The 21798-nt window shown below is 36.2% G+C and overlaps 2 protein-coding genes across 4 annotated transcripts in view; one reads left to right on the top strand and one right to left on the bottom strand.

The window, feature by feature from the left end:
- The window catches only part of WWP1 (WW domain containing E3 ubiquitin protein ligase 1), a 58790-nt gene extending 53316 nt beyond the window's left edge, over positions 1 to 5474 (top strand). For all 3 annotated transcript variants that reach the window (XM_085308937.1, XM_085308860.1, XM_085308780.1), the window contains 4 exons: positions 775 to 879; positions 1722 to 1818; positions 2115 to 2187; positions 3323 to 5474. In XM_085308937.1, coding sequence (XP_085165063.1) covers positions 775 to 879; positions 1722 to 1818; positions 2115 to 2187; positions 3323 to 3422 — 375 coding nt within the window. In that variant the 3' untranslated portion in view covers positions 3423 to 5474. The remainder of the gene's footprint in view (positions 1 to 774; positions 880 to 1721; positions 1819 to 2114; positions 2188 to 3322) is intronic.
- A 2067-nt stretch (positions 5475 to 7541) lies between these two features.
- RMDN1 (regulator of microtubule dynamics 1) overlaps positions 7542 to 21798 on the bottom strand; it is a 19856-nt gene continuing 5599 nt past the window's right edge. The window contains exons 2-10 of the mRNA XM_085299317.1: positions 21287 to 21421; positions 17823 to 17910; positions 15998 to 16157; positions 15236 to 15325; positions 14493 to 14548; positions 12641 to 12728; positions 10953 to 10983; positions 9636 to 9769; positions 7542 to 7712 (exon numbers count right to left, since the gene is read on the bottom strand). Coding sequence (XP_085155443.1) covers positions 7674 to 7712; positions 9636 to 9769; positions 10953 to 10983; positions 12641 to 12728; positions 14493 to 14548; positions 15236 to 15325; positions 15998 to 16157; positions 17823 to 17910; positions 21287 to 21421 — 821 coding nt within the window. The 3' untranslated portion in view covers positions 7542 to 7673. The remainder of the gene's footprint in view (positions 7713 to 9635; positions 9770 to 10952; positions 10984 to 12640; positions 12729 to 14492; positions 14549 to 15235; positions 15326 to 15997; positions 16158 to 17822; positions 17911 to 21286; positions 21422 to 21798) is intronic.

The raw sequence follows: 21798 nt of genomic DNA, 5'->3' as shown, positions 1-21798 counted from the left end.
ATAGTAATTGCTCAGTTTCGCATGCATAGCTATCACAGGATAGCTACTTAGGGTTATTAAACTTCAGGACAGAAAGTCGTATGGATTTTGCAGGTCCGCAAAGTGTTAACCTAAGGGCTAATAACAAGAGTCAATTGTACCATGTTTACTGACCTATGCTATGTGTTGGTGTTGTGATCTGGAACAGGGACAAAAGGCTTTGTAGTGCTAGGCTTAGCTTTGTGAGACCTGCCAAAATTCCTTATGTATAATGAACAGTGTCCTGAAAGCTTCTTGAATTAAATGGGAATTTTGCCTAAGAAAGGACTTTGATCTAGCTTATGTAGTGCTCAGTTTTCTAGGAGGCTTTGCTTTTATCACCTTCAGCTTTTGTTGCCTCTGTTACTTTGCAGATTTGCACTTTTCAGTGTCTTTTACCTTACGTAGCGGTAGTAGTAACGTAGTTGTCATCACATTAAAATATGAGGCAAGGTTTTAATGGGGAAGTTAATATATTTTATTATTGAATTATTAATCAGAAGAAACTGGAAATTTCTGGTGTGTGTTGCCTTCAGACCACTTAAAAACATGGACAGTTCTTGTCTTCTGTAAACTAAACAAGATTCTCTAAAGGAGGTAAAGAAGAGTCTAATTGTGGAATAAAACGAAAAAAAAAAAGCAGTTCTTCATTTGGAATGAGAACTACTGTCTCTCTTATGGGATACAGTAATAAAAACAACTAACTCTTAGTATATATGTATAGATGTGTATGTAGTCAAATTATTCTCTTTCTAGGTTATGCTTTGTGGTATGCAAGAGGTTGATTTAGCAGACTGGCAACGGAACACTGTTTATCGTCATTACACTAGGAATAGCAAGCAGATCATATGGTTCTGGCAGGTATGTTGATCAGCAGAATAAACAGAATGGTTGAGGTTGGAAGGACCTCTGGAAATCATCTAGTCTAACCCCCTGCTCGAACAGGGTCACCAAGAGCACGTTGCACAGGTCCCCGTCCAGATGACTTTTGAGTATTTCCGTAGCCTCTGTGAGTAATGTACCAGTGCTCTGTTGCCCTCACAGTGAAGGTTTTTCCTTATGTTCAGAAAAATTCAAACTTGTTGGAAAGTAACTGAAAGTTATGTTAACCAGAAATTCATGTAACCTGAGTATGGTTTCAACATGTATAAAGCAAAAATATTGATTTTAATATCCAGACTTTTCTGAGTCAAGCTTCTAACAGTATTGATGCTGTCTTTTGTTATTAAAATATTATCAGTTTTCCTTTTTTTTTTTCCTTCTCCTCCCTTCCCCCCAGTAAATCTCCTTTTCAAATGATACCAGTTATTATGAATAGTGGTCTCTTTCACTGAGACTGTTACATGCAGAGAGCGCTTAAGCCCTGAAATGCCCAGAGTTTAATCCAAATGGTAATACTAATTTATGACCATGCTTTATATTTTAGTGTTGAATGAAGTAGATAAGCATAAAGATTCTTGTTATGTACTGAGATGTTGCCAGTCTTCACTTTGTTACAGTTGATAGCACATAATCTGAAAGCAGTGTCTTTCCCCTCCCACCCCCCCGTTTTACCAGAATAGAGAACGATGCACTGTTCTCATGGTGCTGTTTTTTTTTTTTTTTTTAATGGAATCATACTTTTTTAAAGATATTGTGGGGTTACTATTTTTCTCAAGCAACGCCTGAGATTTTTATTAACTAATTTAAATTTCTGTATCTAGTTTGTAAAAGAGACAGACAACGAGGTTCGCATGCGACTTTTGCAGTTTGTCACTGGCACTTGCCGATTACCACTGGGAGGATTTGCTGAACTTATGGGTACGTGAAAGGTTACTGGAATGTTTATACTACAACTATTGCACTTGCAGAAGAACCATGCTGCAGATATATGGATGCCAGGCACCTCATGTACCTCAGCTTGGATCTACATCTTATATCTTAAGTCCCATGTACATATATGAACGAGTAGGAAAGGGGCTCATTTCTATGAATGTTCACATTTGTGAAATATTGAGTAGCACATAATGAGTTCTGTCTGTTGTATCTGAGCTATGTCTTATGTCACATACGCTACTTAAAAGGAACAGGTAACATTTTTTAAATCTTTTTTCCAGGAAGTAATGGTCCTCAAAAATTCTGCATTGAAAAAGTTGGTAAGGAAACCTGGTTACCAAGAAGTCACACTTGGTGAGTTGTTATATATAGACTTTCTGTACCTTTAGTGGTTCTCTCTTCTGGTCTTGCATAATAACAAATCAAATCAAATCTGATTTGAATCAGATATCTCCATCTTCAGTTTCTTTGACTGCTCTAAGATGCTGGTATGGAAAGATCTACTGGCTCCCTTGTTCTTATGTTTTGCTATTGCATTGTACAATGTCAGTATCAGATACATCAAAAGTATTATAACATCCTGCTTGCACAAAACAGAGATATTTGCCTAATTATTTAACTTAAAGAGTATCAAATAACTGAGTAGAAATCTTGTTGTCAGATTTATATATCATTATTAGATACGTTTATTATATGGTAACATTGTGAAATGTAACTATATAGTCATGAGAGAAATTAGTGTGAAAGAAATCATAGCAAATGTTCAGAACAATTTCATTTTAGACCTTGCTCCCTTCAAGACTTCAGATTATTAGCTTGGCATTCGTACTCTAAACTAATGCAATGGATACAGTGATTGGCTTCCTATGTATACTGCGTCTGTTGAAGAGGAATATGCCTTCATTTGGCAACCCTGTGATAGTAGTATTTGTAATACTTTTAAAACTGTTTGCTGCAGAAGGTCCTGTGTTTTACCATTTTCTCCAACTGCTGCTGATTTTCTGAGTGATGAGTACAAGARTTAAACATCTTTGTCTAAGATAACCTTGGAAACGAAGGACAATGAGACAGAACTGTATCAGAAATTTGTTAGGGCAAAGTCAAAGGAAGAAAAACTTCCTAGATATGTGTAGGGAGGAGAAAACTTGGGCTTTTTCATGCTTATGCTTGAATTAGGATGACGTTAATTTCATGGTGAACCTTTCCTTTTCTGAATACTGTATTGCTCTGTATCTTGGGTTTTCTGTAGTCTTCTAAGGTTCTGTTTTCTATCCAGTGTGATAACAGCCTTTTTTTTCTCTTAAAGTATTCCTCTAAAATGTGTTTTTATGGGTTCATAGAAATGACAAAGCAGTGAGATCCCATGGATTCCCATTTCTTAAGTTCTAATTGTTAGATAAAATATTTTAACTTCTACCATAGTAATAGAGTTCTGTGATGTTCTACAGGGATAGATAGACTTACCAAGTATTTGTTTTTTTCTGTTCAGTTTTAATCGTTTGGATTTGCCACCGTATAAGAGCTATGAACAACTAAAAGAGAAGCTGCTCTTTGCCATTGAAGAAACAGAGGGATTTGGTCAAGAGTAGAAGTGGCTTCTGGTCAAAAAGGAGATCTTGCGTATTAGAAGGCCCAGCCAACTAAAATTGCACACTTAATTGTATATAAGCTGTTTGTTCTGTACAGTGATCTTTCTGGAACTCTAAAAGTATAATTGTTCTCTGTTCTTCCACAAAGATATGCAAAACAGTTCAGCCTTTTCTACTTTTATTTATTGCCCTTCCAAATGACCAGAAACCCCCCTCGTAAATTTTGAAAGCAGACAAAAGACTTATTTAAGATATATATTAAAAATATAAATATATATACTAATGGGCTCTAGTTTTATAGAGCTTTAAGTGTATGAAGTGTTCCAGCCATTTAAAAAGGCCTGGATTTGCTTTATCTTGGCTTTATTATTCAGAAAGACATTTAAACTGCTCTATGTTCTCTCTTAACATCTCTGAGTTTGTTTTATTGCATGGCTGTTCTAAAAGGAGTTAAAGGCTTAGGCCAAATGTATCCTAAATATGTAGAAAGATGCTGCTGGTATTTGAGATGACAGAATATGTTCTGTCAGTTTAATTTTTTAAAATACATAAATAGCTGATATATCCCTTTCTCTACTACACTGATGTAGCCAAGGTCATGAATAAAGCCTTTATGACTTGCACAAGAGTCATGTACAAAAAGATGAATGTGATTTCATGTTGAAAGCAATTGGTGCCACTGTTCTGACTTATTGTAGGAGCTGAACAGAATATTTTAATTCATTTGAGCAGCATTGAAATTTGTTTACATATTACCTTGGGTTATTGCCACGAGGATGTTAGGTAATCTTCAAAGTAAAAAAGAATAATAAAAGAGAAACTATTATACATTTGTTCTTTGGTCTGGTGTCTTACAAGGTTTGTTTTGTTTTGTTTTTCCTTTTTCAATGTGATGTCCTTTTTACAACTTCATAGAGAATATTAATGTAAATTGAGATATACAAGTATACAGAAGGTAATGTAAACTTCGCTGCTTTCTGTGTTCATGTTCAGTTTCAATTATTGGATCTAGTAAACCCAAATGAAAATTACATAAGCTTTGCACAATTAAAAGTGTTTTTATTAAATATTAAGTATCTCCATCCCTCTTAAGTTCTTGTAGAAATTCAGATGTACATGAATTAACTATGTCTAAAACCTGTCATTCTTTTATGTAGGCCAAGTTTGTCCTAAGCGCACAGTAATATAAAATGATTTTAAAATTTATCTTATTGGTATTGAGGGCATTTGCTGAACTGCAAAGATGTGTAACAAAATCACAAAACCTTACTCGTGAATTATATTAAATGCTACTTTTAGCAAACTGTGCTTCCTATTATAAAGTAAAAAACATGTTTAAAATTATCATTTGTATTATGCTTTAAATATTAACTGTAAATTCATTACATTTAACTTTTACAAAATTTTGTACACATGAAAATGATCTTAGAATAATTAAAAACACTTCTGTAACATATCATATTGCACTGTTAAAAGTGTAAATTCAGAAAGAATACTGGTATATCTGTTCTTGTATCTTTCCAAACAGCAACTGAATTCTGCCAAAATTTTATTTTTCTACATATTGGATTGTCTGCGGCTTTGCATTCCAAATGCAGTTTACTGTGGAGCTGAAAACTTGTAAATAGCTTTGATAACAGCAGCAGTGTAACTGGCCCAACGGACTGCTGTATTACATTAACTTTCCCTAAGAATTTCAGAAACTTCCCCCATTTGAGGGTTTTTCATACTATACCAAATACATTCTGTAAATCTATTTTCATGCATATACCATTAAATTAATTTCAAGTGTAAATCCACCTAAAAGTTATGACTTGTGCCAGTTACAACAGAGGAAGCTTTAAAACAAACCAAAAACTCAAACGCTGGGCAGCAGAAGTTTGTGTGATTTACCTGAAAAATGATTAAGAGGGCTAAATGTCATACAGTTGAACTCTATGAATTTGCACTAATGAATGACTTGGTAACCCACTACCAACTGCTGAATCTTGTGAATCTGTGAGTAAGTGAACAAAATAAAAGAAAAAAAGACAAGACAGCACATTGTAAGAATGTACTTGGTTTGTTTTGGTGATTTTTAGCTGTCTCATACCTGCAGTAGTTTTTCCTGTGGATATGAAGGAGTAGTAACCTGTGGTCTTCTGTACATGTATATTAGTATGTCATCTATTAATTGGCTTCAAAGGACTGACTAAAAGTTTGGCTCTTAAGAAGAAAGGGAAAATTTATGTACTGCCCTGTGTATGTTGGACATTCCGGAACTAGAAATTTCAGTTTAATGCATAGAAACACTTTTTTTTCTGTTCCCATCCATATTTCTCAAAGTTCAGGTGTACTTAGGAGGAGGGAGGAAGAGAGGCCTGAAGAGAGGAAAGCAGTGAAGACTGGATTAGATAAGTGAACCAATGAGTTGATACTACTTGAGAGTTACTCTGTAGCTGTTCAGTTCATCCTGCTCCTTTCTTCCTGCAAGCAAGTAATCAGCTGCTCATTTCTAAGCTCCCAAAGATCTTTACCTGGTACCTGGACTACTAGTTTCATGATTTGAGTCCAGAATTAAAGCACTAGACTGCCTCTCAGCTGTGAATTTTTATTACTGACTTGGAATGAGCTTGGCATGATGAACTAGCTAATTATTTGTTTTCCCTACATTTGTATCTGTGTCCTTCTCTATAGATCACAACATTCAAGCTTCTCATTAAAACAAGCACTATGTATTAATAGTTTGTTTTAGATTGGTAGACTTATTTATTACTGCTAATAAGCAGTGTTCAAGACTGATGTTTTTTCATGATAAGGTTTTATTTTTCTGTTAGTAAATTGGCATATTTTGTGGGGAAGATCTATAATACCTGAAAATTCGTGATGCAAATTTTCTGTGCTGGGTATCTAACTTAATTTCTCCATTTTGGTGGAAATTCATGCTAAAATATTAGCAAAAATGAAAACTTGACTTTATTTTTACGAGTGAACTCCTTAACGCCTTTCAGCATTTTATCCCTACCTTTGTGTGGTGTATTAGGAATATGCATTCCTGCTGCTATAATAGTCTCGGGGAAGAAGGGATGTTCAGCAGACACGGTTTGGCCACTATGCTCTCAGAATTCACATCCTCTCAAAATGCAAAACAGATCATCATACTTCACTAAAAACAGCTTCTTGCAGTACCAGACACAACGGGATTTGTAAGTGGTTCCTGCTTCACCTTTTGTGTTTGCTTGTTTTGCTTTTCTTAGCCTTTTTTGCAGTTCAGTGTACAGGAATTAAGTTTGCTTGTGCAGCCTTACCTTACTTGAAAAACCTGCAAAGGTATCTGAAAGTGTGAATGTACATTATAGTACCATCAAAGGTTGTTGAATCACACAGGAAGGACAGTGCTCTAGAAGTAAGTTGTAGCTTTAAGYTTTATAGTTAAGTGTGGCCCTATACCTCCTTTCTTTAAAGTTCCTGTTTCTTATTATTCCTTCTACCTAACAACTTACAGCTGAGTAATGTAGAAATTTAACCGTGAAAATGTACAACTTGTGTCCTAGTCTCTCCTCAACTACTCATCTATGAATCACAGAATCATAGAATGGTAAGGGTGGAAGGGACCTCTGGAGATGATCTAGTCCAAACCCTCAGCCTGTACAGGGATTGAACCCAGGACTTTGACATTAGCAGCACCACRCTCTAACCAACTGAGCTAAACCTAACCCAAGCCCTTTACTCCCATATATGTCGACAGGATCATAGAATCACAGAATCGGTAAGGTTGGAAGGGACCTCTGGAGATCATCTAGTCCAACCTCCCTGCTCAGCAGGGTCACTTAGAGCGTGTTGGACAGGGTTGCATCCAGGTGAGCCTTGAGTATTTATAGAGAAGGAGGCTCCATGGCCTCTCTGGGCAACCTGTGCCAGTGCTCCGTCACTCTCACAGTGAAGAAATTCCCCTTCAGTCAGGCAGAACTTCCTGTGCTTCAGTTTCTGCCCATTGCCTCCTGTCCTGTCACATGGAACAACTGAAAAGAGTTTGTCCCCATCTCTCATCTACCCAKCCAGTCATTCCATCATAGAAGGCTATCAGATAAAGCAGAACTATGTGACAGTTCAACCAAAACTAGAGATAGGCAGAGCAAGTTCAGGCTATATCTTTAATAAATGGAGTCAACAGAAGTAGGGGTTTTCTTATTTATTTTTTCTTCCTCCCTCCCTCCCCCCTGCCTTGCTGGTGACACCYGAGGTACTGAATTGTCAGCATCTTGTTTCTTGTTATATAGAATTAAGCAGCTCCAAAGCTTCTTTGTGTACCTAAAAGGAAAAGAATATAGTAATAAGAAAACAATGACATATAGATAAAGACTCTTCTAGCAGACCTTATCCTGCAAGCACCCAGACATTTCACAACAGTCTACAAATTACTACCCTCTTAAGATGAATCRATTCCCTTACTGTAGTTTAGGATGACTGTGAATGGAAGTAAAGTACTGGCTTAAGAAGTTTTAAGTGTAGTAACTCACTTCARTAATTTTATTTGGGTTGAACATAGACCATGAGCGCTTAATTTGCTATAGTCAAAGACTAGTTTGTGAGTTACCCTGTTTCTGAAGCAGGTTGTTAGAAGTAGACAGTTACTAATGGAGAAGTGTGAGAAGACTGTTTCTGAGACTCCTCCAACCTACATTCTGTGTAAAACCTAAGAAAATCTGAATATCGTCTCTACCATCAACATTAAAAAGCTTTGGGCCCTGACAAAGCAGTGCACTGCAAGCTAGGCACTGCAGATAAAGAAAGTTCTGAGTATCTGCTTATATGTCAAATGCAGAGACAGAAATTCCAATTTTTTTTGCACATGTAAGTTTGTGTTACTTTAGTTATCTTTGAGACACCAATGAATTTTGCAGTGTGACTCGGTGAATAGAGAGAGTACCACCTGTCTCAGCAGCTACATATCCTTCTAGGAAACAAGTTTGTACCAGGAGTCCAACCACTGCTGCTGCGGATGAGTGGAGCTTAGCTATTGCACAAAAAAATCACTACTAGTTTTTGCTTGATTCCTAAAGGCCTCTGGATGCATGCGAGCAACAAGCAATCGCATCTGGTCCTAACTGTTGAAGGAACTGACTTACTTCATACATACCTGAGGCCACTACTTCTTTAAGCTACTGAATTCCTATACATCTTCCAAAATAGTGGATGAGAGGAACCTTTACTCGTATTTCTACTGAAAGAGGTTACTGAAGGATCTCACTGTTTGTGGGAGAAACCTCAATTGGCTTGAGTCTTACAAGAGAATCTGCAAAGGAGGGAAAACTTTACTAGTGTTTTTTCTGGTACCTAAAGTACAAAATCCAACTGCAGTGGAACAATTAGGATGTTCAGAATGCCACAACTTATTTGGATGTCTGCTGTAACAGTACGTGATCTCACACTGCAGCTTATGGTAAGTAAGTGAATTAGGAGTCAACTCACCATAAGAAAAACCAACTGGAAATCAATCTTAGTTAGTCCTGATGCTACCAAAATGGCTTGTTTACTGAAAACGATTGCAATTACTCTGTTTTATACTCAATACAGTGCTAAGTCTGAACAAGTCTAATAGCCTTCTAGCAGCACTATATGCATTCAGGAGGCAGACACAAATCTCTGTCTGTCTAAAAACACGATCCTTCTGAGCAGTCCAAAATGGTGTCTCATGGCATTTGGCACTGAAGACCTGATGTGAAAGGTGTATTCTCTCCACTTGTCTCARCCCAGATAGGCTGAATCTCTCCCTACTTTCCTAGAAAGAAATGCAACGCTAGATTTCATACATCCATGCTTTCTTCATAATGCTTATGATTCCACTAAAGGTTTTTTTTAAGCTCTTTTAAAACATGACATTTACCTTTTTAGTAAGACAGATAACCTATGGCTATATAATCACAGATCCAGAAATCCAGTTTTCTGGATCTGCATTTATATAGCCGTAGGTTATCTGCCTTAATTTGAATAACACAGTTAAGGGTGGATTATTATTAGCACTAAAAAACAAAACAAGCAGAAGGAAGAATAACAATTCTTTATTAACAGAAAACTTCCAACCATTGTGTTCAGATTACACAACACAGTGGTGTTTATTATATCTGGATGTAATCCTAAAATAGCTGCTGTGTTACACTTTACTCTGAGCCATGATGTTAYGCATGTTGGCTACAATACATGACCGCACTGTTACAATTCTTAACTTCCTACCTGTTTGTCCTCCTCCGTGTGTGCAGGATATTCTTTGGCTTTGCTTAACCACAAGAGAGCCATCTTTTTGTTGTTTAACTTCAGGTATGTCTTTCCCAAAAAGAGCAAGTTTTTGCTGTAGAAATTGGGATCAGCTGTACAGAATCATGGAAAAAGCTTTGAATGATAGTGAGCAGCATACTATCAAAGTCACGACTGTACTGTCACTCCTTTAAACACTTCAGAAAAGATGAACACCATTTTGGATTAGAAGGAAGCCAAAGCAAAACTTTTGCTTGCTAAACTTTAGTCTTAAATACAGTTATGTTAGCCAGTAGTTAACWAATTAACATACTAAATGAAAGCAAGTCTGTGACAAAGAGAAGTAGTAAGTTTATACATAACATCAACAGATTCTCTTTTTAAATTTTGATCTTCTTTGGACATCATGCATACAACCAAAAATGCAGCCAGCTTAGCCAGTGTCTGCAAAAAAAATAAAGGGGCATGTCTCCTAGCTTCAAATCATGTAACAAAACCTAGTATCGTGCATGTATACATTAAAAAAAAAAAAAAAGAAAAAACTTAAAATTGTTTTTTTAAAAATAGAGAAAGCTGGGGGGTACAGAGAAGTTTACCGGGTTGCTTTGATGAAACATGTTTTTGGTTATTGACTGCTGTTAAAAGTCTTGTCAAATGTTCATATTTACTAGAGCACAAGCTTTCTCTGTTTGATGTAAGGTCTGGAGTCAAAATGCTGGTAACCAAATTAATTACAAGTGTGTATAATAACCAAGTAGTACTCAGTAAAGGCAGGTAAATGCCTAGCTGAGTGAAGTGTGGTTTTGTCAAGATGAGAGAGAGCCTGGCAGCAGCAGTGGTGGTGTGTGTCCCACCTAACCGATGGGCCTGTGACCTGCTGTAGTCATATGCACTACCTTCGATAATAAGCTCCAAATCGGCCCATGCTAATAAGACTACTATATTAAAAACAAAATTACTTATGTGTAGACAGAAGGTAGATAAGTAGATGAGCTATAATCATTCTTTCAAAACCACTGCGAGACTTGCTAATTTTTTTTTCAGTCATTGACTATACTCTGACYTTACTGATATTTGCAATTCAGCAAACAAGGTTCATAGCTATAGAAAAGGAGGCAAAGCTTGGCCCACTGAAGTCAGCGCCCCCCCCTCCCTCAACATTTGAGATGATCTTTTTACAGGTAAATGTATGCAGGAGATTTGGAACCAAATTTTGAGATTAAGTCCATTAATTAATGTTTTATTTCAAGTCATCATGCATTTAAAAAAAATTAAAAAAAGAACTGCAAGGATTACCTTCTTCTGCCATGTGGAAATAGTGAAGAGCCTGTAAAAGGTAAGGTTGGTTTCCTTAAAATGCAGCATATGGAACACAATAATCCACCTAAAGTCCTACGGATTCCCAACATAGCTGAAGGACTTGTCTTTCAGTCCATGAAGTTCAGCATATTGTTGATGGTTCTTGTTCAGTATGCAATCAAACAGAAATGTTCTCAACAGAACTACTGCTCAGTCAGCTATTCCCCAGMCAGTATTTGTAGTTTATTATTCCTCCTCATATTTCTCCCTAATTTTGATGTCATACTTTGTCTTCCACTTGTCAAGATCACTGTGAATTTTACTTCTACCTTCCAGTGTATCTGCAGTGACTCACAGCCAATTCTCATGTATAAATTTAATACATAAAATAAAATCTTTATCATTCAGATCACCAGTGTAAACAAATACTTCATCTAGAACTGATTCCTATGGAATGCTGGTTAGTATCCTCCTATTTGAGAATAAATGTTTATAAAAAAAAACCACATTTTCCAGCTAGTTCTTCATCAGAAATGTAAGTCTATCCTACCTCTTTTTGATGTTACTAACTACAGGAAAAATACTGTCAGARCAGTTTAAGTGTGGAAGTATCTACAAAATAGTCTGTACAGAAACTGAAGTTTGTGATCAGTAYGGCTCAACCACAAATTCTGTGACCAGTTTGCTTCTTCAGGCACTCTACTGAATATGCTTGATATGCTTGCTTTCTTTTTCAGTAAGAACTTGACTGTTCAGGGAAGGCAAGCAGCCTTCTACAATTACTTTCTAGTGACTCTTCACCTCTACACACTTAAAAAAAAAAAAAAAAAAAGACAAAACGTTGTGGGCCAAATATTTGGTTGTTCCATTAGCAAACACAGATTGCAGCAGCTGCAGAAACCTTCTTACTGCCAATTTAATTTCAGCTTTGTATGTGCACGTTGTTTAAACAAATGTACTGTATTAGATACCCTAGCACAGACTGTATGTTTTAGGTTGCCTGATCACAGTAAGTATTTAGAAATCTTCATAGGGAAAAAAAGGAAAAAAGGGGAAAAAAAAGAAAAACTTAATTCCACATAACTCTAATAAAAAGCCCCCACAGTGTAGCCAAAGGACAAGAAGGTATTTGTTCATAGAAAGTAACAAAACAAGCTATTCCTTTTTGTGAAATGCAAAGAAAAAAAGAAAGAAAATTACAGTACTYCTATCCAGTAAAGTACATGATCTAACACCAGTCTAGCCATCAGTACTGGCAGTGGTACAGACTGTTATATGTGATAGACATCATCTATGATGACATACCAAATTAGACAGAGCCTGTTAATCTCTACTGCACAAACTACATTAAATCATTTTCATTAAATTCTTTTTTTTTCAGCTATGACACATCCAGAAAATCAAGATTTTTATCTGTTTCTTAGATGTCCCTCACTGTGGCATTATATTCCCATTTTATTAATAATAGCTGTAAATTCTCAAATCCATGCCTATTTTGAGAATTCTTGGCTACTCTTGGTGTCAGCTATTCACACAATCCATTAGCTGTTTTGTACAGAAAATACTCTCCATTGCTCATCGTGTTAAGATCTTCAGTGAGGGCAACTTTGTCAGGAAAGTTAGTGAACATGTACCAGTGGCTTAGGGTGGGAGGAGRTAATCTGTGAAACACTTTCGTATTATACCTCTTTATATGTGGATGTTGGAGGTGTTGCAAATAGCATTGCAGCTATTTTCCTTTGGTACCATGGCATTTCAGCAAAGGAGTAACACCTGGAATAAAAAGAAACATTTGTACATACATGTCACATTTATCTATGTCTGAAAGACAAGAAATCAGATCTTAAGGTCAGATAATTTGTTGTTACCAAGAGCAACAACAGCTGAAGCCATATTACAAGTTCTGTAAAAAAGCTGTTAAAACTGTATAACACAASTGCAAGATGTGCAAAATTGCAGCCAAATTCCGCTAAAGAAGTTTTTATACATCTTGCTGGGGAAACTGTTACTGCATTAGACAGAACTGGAGACTCAAGTATTACCCATGAGACAGTCATTTTGCTTGTAGTGTTTTAACCATTTATTGCATATTTACTATTAAGACATTTGCAATGAATTATCTGTCCTCAACATTACCTTGTTTCTTCTCATTTATTAATATGCAACAGCAGATCAACAGTATATTCCTGAAAGATTCTGATCTACAGAAATGAAAACAGACCTCAAACTACTGTGTTCTAGGCTAGTCCCTTCTATTCAGTATTAAGTCACCTATCTTAGAGGTGCTTAAAGGATTAAACATTCGATAAGCATTTCAAATACATAACACACACTAAGGTAAATGCTAAAACAACGCTATTCACACTTACTACTCTCACATGGTGATTAGAAACGTATTTCTGGTTCTTAGTTGCACATAAAAGCGTATGAGGAGGTAAAAGATCAAGGAATACAAGTAGTGAGGCAGGGTGGAAATACAAACAGAGTTGAAATTCCCTCCTCCATCAGRTTTTGTATAAGTGTACCTTATCAGAAACACCAACACAACAGGTTAAATCTTCAACATACTAGAAAGATGGAAAAAAAATGGAGGGTGGAATGATGGAAAAAATTCAAGAATCAGTTGACACCATATCCCAATTTCAGATGAAGAATTCCTGGGACTCAGTAATTAGTACTTTCAAATGTACGATACAGAGATATTTTAAAGCTAAAAGCAATGCCTTAAGTTCCTTGGTAATAACATGCTTCCTGTCTCAAAACTGACCTTTAGGCTCATTCAGTTGGTAGTGCACATGTGTATACAAGTATTTGGACTACTGTAGTGGTTAGGTCATGTGGGAATRAGTGGTAGATGACAAAAAATGAATTGAGTAATTTCACAGACTAACAAAAAAACTTGGAGCAATAGACTGCAGTTTACTCTAGTTTTTAAGAGTCCAGAAAACCCCATAAAAAGGGTGGCTGTGATTTCTTCTGCTCCTACCCCACCTTCAAAACCACAAGTCCTCTGGTCTCTTTATTTTCACCCTCTCAGTCTCATATTAGAGATCCTATAAAACAATGGAAGTTTTGGCCTCTTTCTGAAAGATAAACAATAGAAAAGGCTGCATCTAGAGTCTCTCATTCATTCGTAAGAAACACCAGTTTCAACCAAGCCACTTCCACAGTATGTTATAGTCTGAATGGAAAGTTATATTTCTAGTTCTTCACCTGCTACCTAACGAGTAGTATTCAATCTCTGATGTATGCTATGGAAATCTTAAGTCTGCAAAATGAGTTGTTATATTTCAATACAGTAGAACTGAAACAAAGCCAAATATAACTTCATCTTCTGAACAGCCAGACCTTCTCAACACATGACTTACTGTACCCTTTCAAAAGGTTTTCATATTTGCATCAACTATTTACAAGCTACTGAATTATCCCAAGTATTTCTGCAATACACTCCAAAATGCTCAGCTGTTTTATAGTCTGGCACTTTTTTTTTTTTTTTTAATTGTAAGCTAATTTTTGCTTGAAAATACAACACCTTACCAAATGCCCATAAGATGAATTGATGTAGCATCTTTTGGGTTCAATTCAATGGCTTTCTAGTGGGGAGAGGGGAAAAATGATGTTAAAAAGTTGTTCTGTCACATTTAGATTAAAATAGATAAGTATGTATATGTTTCTCTATAGATAAATGTAGATATACAAAAGAAAACAAACTTATTTGAGACAGATTAACTGTGTACAGAATTTCAGGATGTACAGTATTTATTTAATGCACAACTGAATCTGTCCACCTCCAAATAAGTGAAGACACCAATGGATTTAAAGCACTTACGTTTAGTTGGAATAAGAGTTTCGCATGAAACTCAGGGTGTTTACAATTTGATATAATTTCTGGTGATATAAACTGAGTCAGTAGTCTTTTCTCCTCTCCAGTATTTGTTCTTTCTTGACACACAATCCAGAGCTACAGGTATGGTCACACAACCATTTCTTCATAGCACAGCTATACTTTATTTATTCCTGACAGGTGTCAGAAGCACTTTAGCTAATTCGAGCACTCTCTTCTATAGAGACTCAGTTAACTGCAGGAGCTAATTTGTAATCCTTGTGGCTGTGGGTAKCCAGGATTAATGCAATAACCCGAAAACCAAAGTTTCGTTCGGAGACCGGAACAAAAGTACACTTGCAAATTTTCATGAAAATCAGTTCACAACTCATTTATTTATTAGAGATTAATCTTATTGCCAAGAAAAGAAGAAAACCACCACAACAAGTTACCTTACCTGGAAGTGCTCTTTGATAACAAATGCATTAGCAATTTTAGCCTTGATTCCTTCATAATCTCCARCATCACTGATACAAATTGCATACCACTATGATTGAAAGCACAAAAATATTTAATAAAGCACTATAATCAAATACTGAACTTTTTTGAAAAAAAAGAACAAAAAAAATCCACAACAGAACTACTACCAACAACAACACTTTTAACAATTTAAATAGTGACAGAGCAACATGCTGGTCTCCACAGATGAGGATATCAACATCCTCTTACTCAAGATGCCAACAAAACTGCCTCTCTGCTGGCCAGAGAATAGGCACAAGGAGAAGAAGAAAAGAAGAGGAAAAAAGAAAAGAGAGACAGAGAGACAAAGAAAACACACAAGAAGAAAGAAGCCAGAGACTGAAATCTTTTCAGTGAAACTATAAATCTGCACGCTGGGTGTGTGAAATGTTTTGCAAGGTATGTCAGAAGAGCAGACCAGCTGCAGTAAAGCAGCTAACTAGTCACCTTTTTGTGGTTCTGAATACACTTAAATCAATTACTGTTTCCTGTATACAGAAAACTGATCTGCAAAAGTCCAAATTCTGATCTTAARAACAAGTTAGTGGGTAATAAAAAGTTAAGTCTCACTCACTCTCAACTGAAACGTTAAACTGTGCTGGAATTTGCTGAAAGGCAGAACATGACATTAGTTCCCAGCTTCTACTGTCAGAAATCAAAGGATAACAAGAGTTCAGTTAAGCTATTTTGCTTCGCTCACCTTGTGCGCTGCAAAGTTTGATTCATTTTTTTCAAGGGCCTTTTTTGCATACTCAAGGGCTTCATAAACCAGTTGCTTTTTCTCCTCTGTAGAAGTACTACTAAGCTGAGCTAGATCACGTGATGCCCGTGCCAGCCTCCATAACAGCTCTGCATCCTCACTAGTTATGAACAAAAATACTAATGTTTTAAAATAATAATGGCAGCAAAGCAACAAAAGACCTCAAATCAATTTCTTAACACGTATCTTGAGTGGATGAGAAGACAACAGCAGATYATTTGTGATTCCATGTTATATTACAAACACAGGGTAAAGAAGCAAGCAAACAAAAAAACCCAGATGCAAGCTCTCCATCACAGACTGTCTAACGATACCTTTGTCACRCAACTTTGATCTATGGAGAAAACATAACTGTACGAAAGGACTTTGTTTTCTTGAAGATGTAGATTTAAAAAACTCAACAGTACTAGTAGACATTCAAGGAAAACAATGACTCCTTCGTTCTTAGACTGTATTTTTTCCAATATTCTGTTGATTTGACATTACTGTTTACTATGTTTACAATATTATATATCTTTTTCCCCACTGTTGTACTTAAATAGTGAAAGTCTTCCTAAAATAACAGCGAAAAAACATATACCAGCCATACCACTACGTGAAGCTGTACATTTATACACAACACCAGATTGCAATGGTGTATGGTACTTTATAGCCAAGATAAGTGATTTTGTAGAGAGGAAGTTTTATTATTTTGTTAACATAGTGCTTTAAAACACTATTTGCATTTCATTACACTTTTACTTAACTGTATTTTCATTAACCACTAAAGACTTTAATATTAAAATTAAGTTCAAAGAACATTCCAGAAGTTCTTGGTCTCACCATAAAACATTTGTTTCCTAGAAACAGGAATACTGAAGTCAAAACTAGCTGGAACCAAAAATATTAAAACCCATACCTGAGCTCAAAACTAGTTATTGTAAGCTCAGAATAGCAATAAAAGACAGTTTCCCTATCTAGGGTCAAACAAGTTGCTATGCACAGTGCACAGTCCTGCTCTAGTTAATGGAATAACAGAGTTAGCAGATTCATTTTTCATCATAGTCACAAAAGTGCTGAAGTACAGCTCTTGGGATCACTACTCCTTATTCTATAAAGTCCCTTTCAGACAGGGACTGTCCTTTTGTTTTCCAGGCTTTGTACAATTCTCTGTCAAAAATGGAAAACCTGAATGGAAAACAACTAACTGCCAAAAGACCTCCAGAAATGCACCAGTAGGAATGAGGTGCCCTGTCTGCTCTAAAAGAATTTTTCCACGCATTTTCTACCTTCAGTAATGTTTTGTACAACTATGACATAACTACACAAGCAAATATTTTGTATTCAGACACAAATCCTAACAGGCGACAAATGGAACAAAGTGAAAACAAGTGTTCATCAATGAAAAAAGACAGCGACTCTCAAGAATTTTCAATACCTGAATTTTAGATACTTTCATTATTTACTGATGTATAGTTACATTCAGAATTTTTGCTATCATATTTTAAGGAATTCTTAAAATAGCAAAGCAAAACCCTGTTCCCCTACAGCAATGGCAACTAAGTGTTAACCCTCAGCTTCTACAGCTGCACTCAGCTAACAATCAGGTCCATTTTGTCCACTTTTCCCTCAGCAGGAAAGAGATTGAGAGTCTTTTTTCCTACTTTTATAAAGATGAAAGCAAGATTCTCCAGCACACCACAATTTGAATATTAGCTGAAAAACCTGATACAGAAGAGCACAGTAAAGTCAAAGTAACACGAGCATATTCAATGCAACCAAATACCTATTTTTATGTTGAACCAGCAGACGATACAGTTTTTCAGTTTCTCCGCTCCCATACAGGTAGTCTGCTTGCTCTATAACTTCTTCTACTTAAGAAGGAGTGAGAATCATGAAAACATGAGAACAAACTACACGTGAATCGTATATTACAGCATAAACAAAACATTAAAAGCAAGATGTTCTAGCTGAAACACAAAGAATAAACTAAGTTCCTTTTTAGCCCATCACTCTAAAGATTAAATCAAAAAACAACTTTCACGCAAGGCAGAATTGTTAAGTTACAACAGCTAAGAGACACTGCTGGGTAGATCTTCTCTCTCACGGAGCTATGAAACAGCCTTTGGCTATAGACAGCTTTAGAAACTGAATGGATTTACATTGTCTTTCTCAAAGCATCAGACATTACATGCATTTTTTCTTCTAGGCAAGTGGCCAAGTAGCAAAAGGAACAGTAAGAAAAAAAAAAAGACAAGGCAGGCAAGTGCAATTGACTGTCAAGGAGTGAGACTCTCTCATTAGTATGTATACCGAATTTAGAGGTAACAATTAAGAAAAAGAAACAAAACAATAAATCCAAAAAGTTTTGTAATAACGAAATAATAATAATAATTAAAAAAAAGAGTTTTGTTAAAATATTCTTSATTCTCAGTATGATTCCATAGTTTGGCCAAAATAGTGCTGCAGATGTAGGCCCATATCTTATTCAATAAATCAAAATTAAWCATTAAAATTTTGCTGACTGAAGCACTTTTTTCCACAAATACTCATGACTCCAAAAAAATACAATTCATCTACAGAAACATTTATTTTTCAAAATACCAAAAGCAAAAATAGATAAAGCAGAACTTCTTAAAAAAAAAAAAAAAAAAAAAAGTTGGCTTTCTAGAGTATTAATGAGATGAAGTATACATTGTTCTTATGATATTTTAATTTTATAGAGAGTATTTTAAAACACTGACAACAGAAATGGTAGAATAAGATTTTCATAGTTGGTTAAATATAATTTTTATATATATATTTATATATATATAAAAGTCTTCCATAAGCAGAAATATCAAATACAATACAGGATTCTAGCATGGGATTAGATGAAATTAGRAGAAAAGAAATATCCAAATGGAAGCAGACAGATAATGCCATTAGGTATGTAACAGTATAGAAGAACGAACTCCAAGGTTATTAAATGTAATTTTTTAATGCTTTAGTGTTGGCAGAGGAGTATTTTAACAAGTCAAAAGCCTTGCTTAGTTTCCTTTAGACTTTTCAGCAATGCTTATCACTATGCTTATCATTTCCTGGGCATTACTCCATCTGTGACTAAATGTCTGAGTTAAACATAGGGTCCATTCCTCCTTTGCAATAATCCCCCCTGCCTTTTTTTAAAAAAGTTATCATTGAATATCGTAGTCATGTTTCACAGCAGTGCAGTTTTATTTACAGAACAGTAATCCACCAAAGGCTACTGAATACAAAACACTCATCCCTAGCTAAAAAGCTTTGCAAATCACAGCTGTACAAAAAGTACAAAACAGTAAASATTAGGAGAGCATTCTGGGCAATTTTTTACCCTGTCAGCTCTAAATATCTTCTTTCAACCACTTTGAAGATAAGATAAACCATTATCTTGACTTACCTAAGTCTTACTTAAGATTAGCTSCAGAGTACATCTTCAGTTTTACCTTCACTCAACTGTTTTACTTGCTTCTTAAGACACACTGAACATTAACATATATAATGAAACATATCTAACATACAAGAAGTTCCATATGAACAGTAAAAAAGTTAATTTTTATGTGAGGGTGACTGAGCACTGGAACAGGTTACCCAGAGAAGCTGTGGAGTCTCCTTCCTTGGAGATATTCAAAAGCTATCYGGATGTGGTCCTGAGCAACATGCTCTTGTGACTCTGCTTGAGCAGGGGGCTTGGACTAGGTGATTTCCAGAGGTCCCTTCCAACCTCAACTGCTCTGTGAATGCTCAGAACTTCTGAGAACATTGCCCACCAAGTGTTTTACCTATACATTATTAGGCATTTATTTCTTCAAGAGGATTTTTGAAGTATTTCTTTTTTCTCTTATTTTGACCATATCTTGTCTTGCATGGAAAACATAGTAATACTGCTGCAAATGTCATATCATGCTATTACGTTTGCTGCGGCCTCTGGTGCTTTAATTCTCACATTATTCGTGTTCCTCATCTTCAAACTAAATTTTCCTATTTGTATACTCAGTAGCCATCTTAAAATCTACTCACTAAAGCTCTTCCTGTTATGGTAAAAGAAATAGCTCAATATCCTTTCAGAAGTCTTTTGTCTACATTTTTATTTCTAAAAGCGTAAGTGATCTATTATGATCCTTTCTTTGAAACTTGCACAAAGAGGCAGTCAAAACTGAGTATCACAGAATAGCTGAGGTTGGAAGGGACCTCAGGAGATCATCTATTCCAATCCCCCTGCTCAAACAGGGTCACCTAGAGGACGTTGCACAGGATCATGTCCAGGCAGCTTTTGAATTATCTTCAAGGACAGAGACTCCACAACCTCTCTGGACAACCTGTTCCAATGCTTTGCCACTCTCACAGATCACAGCCTTTCCTCATAGGCGAGATGCTCCAGCCCTCTGATCATCTTCGTAGCCCTACACTGGGCTCTCTCCAGTAGCTCCATGTCTCCCTTGTACTGGGGAGCTCAGAACTGGATGCAGTACTCCAGATGTGGCCTCACCAGGGCTAAGTAGAGGTGGAAGATAACTCCCAAATACTGTCTATAGTACTATTTATACAGTTTGTGTTTCAATTAGGCTTCATTKTCTGTAATGCCTTTAATTAACCACGTGACAGGCGAGTTTTAAGAAACTTAAGTCTGTGACAGTATCTCCTTAAGATAACAATATTCTTCTTCTAATAGAGAGACTATCTTTATTCAGATCTTGAAAAGAACATTTTACTATTTGCTCTATTCTTTTTCTGGCAGGTAAACCAAGGCTTTTGTTCCTGTTTTGTAATGTGACTGAAAAAAGAAAGTTATTTCTCACTTTTGTTTGAAAAAATATCACAGTGCTGCTCAACCACACTAAACAAGAACTCCACTGTGTTCATATTAAAAATCTGAACTAAGTACAGAGTCTAAAAATTGATCAAAGTTTGGACTGCACTCTCACCTGAGCTGTATTGTTCTTAAAAAGAGTGGGCCACAAAAYGGCTGTCATTACACCTTGTGCACATGTCCTGTCTTACCCACGACAAGATGCCGGACCTGCTTTCAGTGACATTTGAAAGAATTGCTTATTAAACTAACACCAAACTTTAGAACTCTGACCTAATTCAAAAGCATCCTACTACAGAAACACACTGAATACAGTGGAGAAACTTAAAAGCCGTACACAGCTATCCTATATGATCCTGGCACTAAAAGTGACAAGCTTTGCCTTGGAATGACCTGCACACTTCAGAATTTGAGAATATTACCTTTGAAGCTTGCATGAACCTCAGCAAAGTGAGAAAACAGCCTGTAAGTTTCATAAACCAGAAAGGATCCTGCTGAGAGCACAACCCCCCTTTTAAAGCTTTTTCCAAGCACCTGCAGAAGATTATAAAATGTATATTAATAACCACCATGATACTGAATAAGGTTTAAAATACAGAAAGGGCTTTTATAAGTTAACAGAAAGGACAACAAGGAAAAAATCCACAAAACCAGGAATTCTTCTTTCCAAACTTTCCACCAAGGAGACTTGATAATTATGCTTTAAAATATAAACTGAGCACTAGACTGAAAATAAATAAGTCATAAGCACATGGTAAAAAACAACAGAAAAACCCYGTATTTTTCAAAAGCACGCGCAGATCCTAGATTTTGGAATAACCCGTCGCAGGCTCCGCGCGTTCCTTCCACCAGCAGGCGGGACCGGTGTCACCAGCGCAGCGCAGCRCGACGCCCCTGCCCGCTGAGCCGGAGGGGGGCGGCTGCCGCCCCGGCC

This window comes from Rhea americana, unplaced genomic scaffold, assembly GCF_003343005.1.
Source record: "Rhea americana isolate MKP2758 unplaced genomic scaffold, rheAme1 scaffold_0, whole genome shotgun sequence".
Taxonomy (NCBI): domain Eukaryota; kingdom Metazoa; phylum Chordata; class Aves; order Rheiformes; family Rheidae; genus Rhea; species Rhea americana.
This window is presented reverse-complemented; position numbering and strand designations above follow the sequence as displayed.